This window comes from Syngnathoides biaculeatus, chromosome 14 (assembly GCF_019802595.1).
Source record: "Syngnathoides biaculeatus isolate LvHL_M chromosome 14, ASM1980259v1, whole genome shotgun sequence".
In the NCBI taxonomy this organism is placed as follows: domain Eukaryota; kingdom Metazoa; phylum Chordata; class Actinopteri; order Syngnathiformes; family Syngnathidae; genus Syngnathoides; species Syngnathoides biaculeatus.
In genome coordinates, this window is record NC_084653.1 from 16,926,819 (window position 1) to 16,935,299 (window position 8,481).

An 8,481-nucleotide genomic window follows, 5' to 3' on the forward strand; every position below is an offset into this window, starting at 1 on the left:
AAGAGATATACATATTTTGACTTGGACCCAATACTCACCTTTTTGGCTGTCACAGTGTGATGTGCAAAAGCACCCAAAGACTTTGGGAAGGCAAAGAAGCGGAATGTTATCCAATGGCCGAGTCAGTCACCTGACCTGAATCTGCGAATCCCGAGCATGCATTCCACCTTCTGGGGACAAACTGGGAATGGCCCAAACAAAAGCACGAAGCGGGGGCGGCTGCAGTCGAGGCCTGGAAGGGCATCACGAGGGATGAAGTCCACCATCAGCTGATGTCTTTGCTTTCCAGACTTCAGGGTGTTCAATGACTGCAAAGGTTTTACAACTCTGCATTCAAAAGTTAAACTTGAATGCGTCCCTTTAATTCTGATTTTAGTAGCAGGCGGCACGTTGACTCAGCTGGCAAAGCGTTGGCCTCACAGTTCTGAGGAAAAGGGTTCGATCCCGGCCCCGTGTGTGTGGAGTTTGCATGTTCTCCCCGTGCCTGCTTGGGCTTTCTCCGGGCACTCAGATTTCCTCCCACAGCTCATAAACATGCAACATTAATTGGACATCCCAAATTGCCCCTGCGTGTGATTCTGAGTGCGACTGTCTCTATGTGCCCTGCGATTGGCTGGCAACCAGTTCAGGGTGTACCCTGGCTCCTACTTGTTGACAGCTGCGATAGCCTCCAGCACTCCTGCGACCCTTGTGAGGATAAGCGGCATGGAAAATGGATGGATGGATGGATAAATAGTAGCACACACAGATTGTACCAAGTGTTGTAATTCCTGCACCGTTCAGATTTTGACGTAAGCACTCTCTTAAAGCACAACTTGTTTGATTTCAGATCCACTCTTGGTGGTGTTCGGAACCAAAAGATGTGAATTGTGTCCAAGTTCCAATAATTATGTCGCTTACTGTGAGTTCACGTAAAAGCTTCTATTCATGAAAATGGCATTGAAATGGCTATTCCTCTTTTACAAGTTCACGATATTCAGTGCATCGGAAAAGTACAGCATTCACGTTGCTTCTCATTATCCATTTTTCTCCATCCACAGAAATTCATCTTCTCAAAATTCAACATTCAACACCTCATGATGAAATTTTTTTTTTTGTGTGTAGCAAATAGAATTTTGCTGTGACATAACAAAACATGGAAGTGAAGCTTTCCAAATACCTCCCTGATCTGCTGCATGTGTCACGTCCCATCGGGAACGAGAGTAGGACCCAAATGCAGGAACTCGGAAGACGCAAGGTAGTTCAAGAAGAGACACGTTTATTGTCTGCAGAGGTCGTCCGCCCGAATCGCCCCGTGGGGACCCTGGTGCTTGGCGTCCGGGTCGTCCTCCTGACCTGTCCACCCGGACGCCTCGTGTTTGGTGGCCTGGATGGCCACCAGTCTGGGGTTGGGGGGGGGGGGGGCGTGCCCTCCTCCGGACCCCCTTCCGGCCACCCCTGCCTGTGTTAATTAGTGTTTGTTTTTTCGTTTAGGCACGGCTCCCAGACGGGGGGGGGGGGGGGGTACTGTCATGATCCTGCCGCTTCAGCACGAGCTGTGCGGGTGCCCGTGCGGCTGCGCTAATTGGGAGGCACACACCTGCGCCTCATGCGGGCTGATCATCCCCCGTATATATAGGACCCGGTGACGACTGGTCCTCCGCCAGTTCGTTGAGCTTTATGTCCCGTTCCAGCACTCTCGTACTCCTGATTGATCCTGTGTGTACCGACCTTCGTCCGTTCTCCGACCAACCTTGTAAGCCTGACTCCTTGATCCTTCTGCCTGCGTTGATTGTTTCCCCGTGTACCGACTACTGCCTGCCCACTCATCTGCTCTTTTCGCCCGACGCCCCAACAACCGCTGCTGCACCGGACTGCCTGCTCGATCCCCGACCTCGGCATACAATAAACGTGTCTCTTCTTGAACTATCTAGCGTCTTCCGAGTTCCTGCATTTGGGTCCTACTCTCGTTTCCGATGGGACGTGACAGAATGTATAGTGCACAACATTTATTTGAATGCTAAACTGCATAACTCTGTCATAACAATTAGTTTCTATGCATATGTTTTTTGGTGAACCTTGTGTCAGGGGATGATTTTGTATTTATTTATTATTTTTTTTTTTTGCATTCTCTCTTAAAATGGTTGTTTCTTGCTAAAGTGACTGTTTTCATTTCAATTGGCAAAACAGGTGCAAGGGACTGTATTTTTTTCACTTTCTTGTAAATGATCATGGCTAAAATTGCCCAAAAAAGCTGATTTCCTGTTCAATTTTGCTTCGTGGGTCCATGAGACTTTTTCATATGTCCTGTTATGATGGAGATGTGCAACATAATTCATGTACACCTGTGAAACGGACCCCCCCTTTTTCCACCCTAACTTTACCGGTGGTACTACTAAGTCTCTTTATAATATTTTTTTGGGATTCTCTAAAAATACAGTTCATTGCCACCAAGATACACTCGTTTGCAAGTTATCAGGTGTTGTGTACGATCAGCGAGCTTTCATGAGTGGAAAATGTGAAATTTTCACAACGTTCCTGTTTGTGGATATTTAAATGACATATGCACCAGGATTCCCCCCAATTTTATTTTTTTTTTAACCAACGCCAAAACATTAGCTGGATTGTAGGGAGAATCCTACATGTTGTGACTGTACATACTTGGCCGTTAAAACTGATTCTGATTCTGATATCCTACTTTAGGATCATCTGCGTGAAGATGTCATACGGTTCATGCTGGCCATGCGCTCCCCGACCTGTGGGCTATCCTGCTTGTGCCCCCTACAGAGGATTTCCTATGCGCATATATTCCACCGGTCTCACTCTTACCTTTTCCGCTCGAGCGCCCACTTGCGGCCGTTAGAAAAAAATGCACAAATTAGCCGCATCACGCACAGTGTTGAAAGCGTGTGAAAAAAGTTGCGTCTTAGAGGCCAGAAATTACCGTAGTTCAGTGGGAAATTAGACAAAGTCAGTCTTTTGCTGGCTGTTTCCCAAAATGGTTCCCTGAGCGAGCCTGCCCACACAAAAGGGACTATAAATTGTACTACAATGTTGAAAAACAAACAGGTGTATTGCTATGCAACAGTAATTGTCAAGTGTAATTCAGCACCTTGGTAAAAAAAAAAAAAAACTGTAGCCATCATGAGTGATAACACAGTTTGTGCCTTTACTCTCAGTTAAGTAAAGTTTCTACATGATCTCTTCACAATCTGGCCAAGTAGTACTCAAGTAAAAGGAATGTTATGGTTTAAGTAAAAAGCAGTCTTCTAAATAATGACCGGTACTTCAGTAACATTGAGATTGAGAAAAAAAAAGAAAAAAGGGTGTTCCATTAAAGCTACTTTTGACAAGTTTGAATTTATCCATCAAGTGTGTAGTTTGTTGCACGTTACCACCTCTGGTTATAGCTGCTCACCTTTTAACAACTTCATGACTGGTCGTCATGGCAATGAACCCATTCTGTGCTTTTTATTTGGACGAAAGCACGTCTCAGAAATGTACTTGCGGCACTTGGAAGCTATTTTGAAATTTTTAAAAAAGCAAAATATATGTTTAAATTACCTCTCGCAAGGTGTTGTTAAAGGAAACAAGATGTTTAATGAAGATAACAAGCTGTAATAATCACTGGTTTACCCTGTCCCGTCAACAAGCCAAGCGGGAGACGTTTCAAACTTCAAACCTATTTTCAACTACATTTTTACTTTATTCATTTGATATAAACTTGATATTTTGAACCTTATAATGGGTCAATTTGACTCAAGAGAGTGAGTGCGGACCAGACACGAGGACCACTCGCTCACTCTTGCTCTCTAAATATTATCCATCCATCCATTTCCTTAGCCGCTTATCCTCACGAGGGTCGCGGAGAGTGCTGGAGCCTATCCCAGCCATCAATGGGCAGGAGGCAGGGTACACCCTGAACTGGTTGCCAGCCAATCACAGGGCACATCGAGACAAATAGCCACACTCACAATCACACCTTGGGGCAATTCAGAGTGGACAAATGAATGTTGCATGTTTTTGGGATGTGGGAGGAAACCGGAGTGCCTGGAGAAAACTCACACGGGCACGCAAACTCCACACAGGCGGGGCCAGGATCAAACCCGGGTCCTCGGAACTGTGAGGCCAACTCTTTACCAGCTGAATCCATCGTGCTGCCCCCTTTCTTACAATTATGTTTGGTACATAATCTTCTATTAATAACCCAAAAAAAAACTATAAACACAAGAGTGATTTCTCATTATTCTGCTTATGCATAGTAATTTCCAAATAATGGATTCTAAGATTCAGTAAGAGCCATGCATATTTTGACATGAACCTAATATGCACCTTTTTGACTGTAAACACCACAACAGTTGATTTGATATGAGACAAATGAAATGTGGTTTACGTGCAGACTTTAAGCTTTCATTTGAGGGAGTTTACATCTAAAGGGGGTAAATTGTGTAGGACTTGGAATAGTTGGAATGCACAGAACATATACAGTATATACAAATGAAGGAGGGACAATTGGATGGTGTTTTGCCGTAAACATTATCCTCCTCATATTCAGTCAAATCCTTCAGAACTCATCAAATTGCACTTCACGGTGTGACCTGCAAAAGCACCCAAAGAATTTTGGAAGGCAAAAAAGCAGAATGTTATCCAAGGGCTGAGTCAGTCACCTGACCCGAATCTGCAAATTCCACCTTTTGAGCACAAACTGAGAATGGCGCAAACAAAAGCACAAAGCGGGGCCGGCTGCAGTCGAGGCCTGGAAGAGCGTCACTGGGGATGACGTCCACCATCATACGGTTCATGCTGGCCATGCGCTCCGCGACCTGTGGGCTATCCTGCTTGTGGCCCCTACAGAGGATTTAGGCCAGATTTTGGTTTAGGATATGGGAACGGCTACGGGTGCGGCCATGACCTCGGTTACGGATACGGGCACTACAGATACGGGCAGTACGGATACAGCCACCATGGCTACAGATACGTATCTTCAATACGATGCTGGCCACATATGACCTTATTATCACCTTATTGTTATTATTAACAATGCAACATCCTTATTCTAAGATCAAAATTAATCAATGTAACTGTGGGATAGATTGTTTGTTAATTGCAATATAACGTAATTGTGAAAAGTAAATGGTGAATGGCGTCGCTGCATACGTTCGTTTCATTTGGCATTTTCTCAAAGACAACAACTTACTGGATCAGTTTGACCCGCGTTGCGTTTAAGTACCAAAAGTGTCCGAAATGGAACCAAACCCTTGTAAGTATTGTTTATGCGTCATAAGTCACCCGTTTAATTGTTGATGAACCCTTCTTTTGCGTTTGTTTCTCAAGAACAGCAATAATGGTCCCGGGTTCTTTTGACCCACGCCACCTTTCAGTATTTGAATCATAAACATTATCAGAAATGAAAACATCTCAAAAAACTTTGCTTTTATCTCATGATTAACTTTTATTACATAATTGATTTACCCTACAGTGATTTTTGTTGTTGTTTTTTATAAGAATTGAAATAGGCTTTCAGAGTCTGTTCAACCCAGGACTGTGATTAATTATCTAAAAGTATCAGCAACAAATCATAAATGACGCGTATATCTCATAATTTACAGGATGACAAAACAACTTCTTTTCGATTCTCAAGAAGAGATTGAATATTCCAGGGTCGTTTTGACCTACATTGTGTTGAAGTCTCCAAAGGTGACAGAACCTATTGTATGCATGGGTCTATCTCATGAATATATATTTTTTAAATTGAATATTTTGTGCATTACCTGCAATGAATCGTTGATTAAACCTGTTCCATTTGTTTCTGAATGGCAAAAGTACGCCTCCTCTGTCTGACCCTAAAAAGAACACAAAATCCCAATCAACAATTTACTTGTTTTTCTTAATCCATCCATTTTCTTTGCCACTTATCCTCACGAGGGTCATGGGGATTGCTGGATCCTATCCCAGGTGTCAACGGGCAGGAGACGGCGTACACCCTGAACTGGTTGCCAGCCAATCGCAGGGCACATGGAGACAGACAACAGTCGCACTCACAATCACACCTAGGGGCAATTTAGTGTGTCCAATTAATGTTGCATGTTTTTGGAATGTGGGAGGAAACCCACGCAGGCACGGGGAGAACATGCAAACTCCACACAGGCGGCTCCGGAATTGAACCTGGGACCTCAGAACTGTGACGCCAACCCTTTACCAGCTGAATCCACCGTGCCACCCAATTTTAACTTTTTTGATTAAAAGAAAAATAAAAAATTTTGGTACAACAAAAAATGCTCATGGGGTCAATGTGACCTGCTGCACGTTTATCCACATAAAAAAGTAATCCCTGGACCCTTGCACTACAGTATTAAAACTTTTTAAATGATTTAAAATTGACACACAACACAGTTGACTTCTCCAAAGTATTTTTAAGCTCATCAGGACTTTTTTTTTTTTTTTTGCATGCAAAAAGCACTCTTGGGCTCCTTTTGACTAACGTTTTAGATACGCAGGCGTAGAAACAAATCAGATCTACAGTACTTGGACCGGTCCCCAGGAAGTTGGAGTTCCAGAGGTGTGTATAGCAGGCCACAAATGCCGGATTGGGGCCTGAAGTCTCATCCAACAACACCCAGCTAGGACTCCTGCTTGGTTTTAACACTGGAACACGGTACAGTTGGACAGTTGAACCAATCTAAAGATTCTTTTAAAAAATGCAATCAATACGATTTGTAATATAGTAAATAATACAATGCCGCAAAAATTGTTTCATCAACTCGAAACTGAGTAAAGTCAGTGGACTGCAGACACACACGCAAACGGGGAGGGAGGCAGGATGGGAGTGGCCGCTCATAAAAGGGGCGACCAAAAAGCTGGCTACTGCATTTGGGACTCGACACTCCCACGTGCAGTAAGTTGTTCTCTTTTTGGCCATTTTGGATTGACTGGGAAATTGTCTTGATTCTTAGCTTTTTGCGTGTATGTGTGTGTGTGTTTTTTTCTCAATTCCAGGTGTTTTACGAGCTGTTGGAGAATGTACGGGAAGAACCAAGGTAAATGACGCAGCCTCTTAGATAAATGAGCATTACTATTTTTTGTGTTTAAACTCTCCCGTTAAGTCATGTTTGTCAGCAACAGCCTGATTATATTGGAGCCATCATGTGTTTAGCTAAGTCATAGGTGTCAAACTCAAGGCCCGGGGGCCAGATCCACCGCACAATTTTATGCAGCCCGCGAAGCCAAATCTACAGCGTCAATTTGTGTGATTCTTGTAAAAACCGGGACCAAAATTTCAAATTGACGTGTATCATAAATGGTAAAGTTGAGATATTACAAGCATTTTTGTGCATGAATAGTTGAACAAAAAAATTACCCCGATTTCCAATTCCAAACCTAGTTCATAAATTGATGTAAATATGATGAGACGATTCAATATTTTTGTTTCACATTTGTAACCGCCCTCTGAGAGAAACCAGAACTACTATGTGGCCCGTGAGAAAAATGAGTTTGACACCCCTGAACTAAGTGAAATGAGTAGAATATATTTTTTGACCTCCTGTTATTAACTCCATTAGTAGCATAAATCTGAGGATGAATGTACTTTTGACCCACAATATCCCATGAGGATTTAATGAATTGACTAATCCCACTTCTTTTCTTTCTGTAAAGGGAATCAGTACCCCCAGGGCTCCCCCAACCTGCCTGGGGGATACCCGCAAAATCCACCAGGGGGCTGCCCTCCTCAGCCCTCCTGCACACCCTGCTGCGAATCGGGTCACGGACATGGCCATGATCATATCCATGTCCATGTCCATGATCATGGGCATGGACACGGGCATGATCATGGGCATGGACACGGGCATGGTGGTCATTGTCACGGCAAACACAAGCACAAGCATGGCCACAAGCATAGCAAGTGCCACAAGAAAGGAAAGGACTGCCACGGGGTAAGAGCGACTCGCCCACGCGAGGTCTTCAGCAAAACCCATTCCCAGTCTCTGTTCTTGTGCTCACAATCTATGTTATTCTTTTTTCTTCAGTCATCCAGCAGTTCCTGCAGCAGCGACTCCGACTAGACAACCCCCCCCCCCCCCCAAAAAAAAAAAAAAATCACGGCAGGGATGCAAAGAGACATCCCAGCAAACATTGGAAGATAAGGAGGGTGAAGCCTCCCATTATATTTGTTTCTTTGGTACACTGGAATATTTTCATAGGTCAATGTAACCCACTGCATGTTTCATCATTAAAAATGTTGACATTATTTTGGACATGGTATATATAATATGCAATGTCAATTCAGCATTGTTACATCAAATAAAAACTGTCATACTGTATTTACAGTATGTTTTAATTAAATAAATAAAAACAATATTTTGCAAGTTTGCATAGGATAAGCAGTATTTGAAATGGAATAATATGTCAAATGGATGGGGTAGGCTCCAGCACTCCCGTGAGCCTCGTGGGGATAAGCGGCTCAGAAAATAGATGGCTCTCTGACGATAAAAAAAAAAAATCAAT

The 8,481-nt window shown here is 43.4% G+C and overlaps 1 protein-coding gene across 1 annotated transcript; it reads left to right on the plus strand.

Annotated features, from left to right (window-relative positions):
- Positions 1–6,858: 6,858 nt before the first annotated feature.
- On the plus strand, positions 6,859–8,345 carry LOC133512428 (zinc transporter zipt-7.2-like). Its single transcript, XM_061842046.1, has 4 exons — positions 6,859–6,874; positions 6,976–7,016; positions 7,633–7,910; positions 8,004–8,345. Exons 2-4 carry the CDS (start codon positions 6,998–7,000, stop codon positions 8,037–8,039), a joined length of 333 nt encoding a protein of 110 aa, XP_061698030.1. The 5' UTR covers positions 6,859–6,874; positions 6,976–6,997; the 3' UTR covers positions 8,040–8,345.
- Positions 8,346–8,481: the final 136 nt, after the last annotated feature.

Excerpts from the sequence above, each read along its gene's own strand:
- LOC133512428 (XM_061842046.1), top strand. Across the intron at positions 7,911-8,003 it reads AAGGAAAGGACTGCCACGGG|TCATCCAGCAGTTCCTGCAG; the intron begins GTAAGAGCGACT and ends TTTTTTCTTCAG.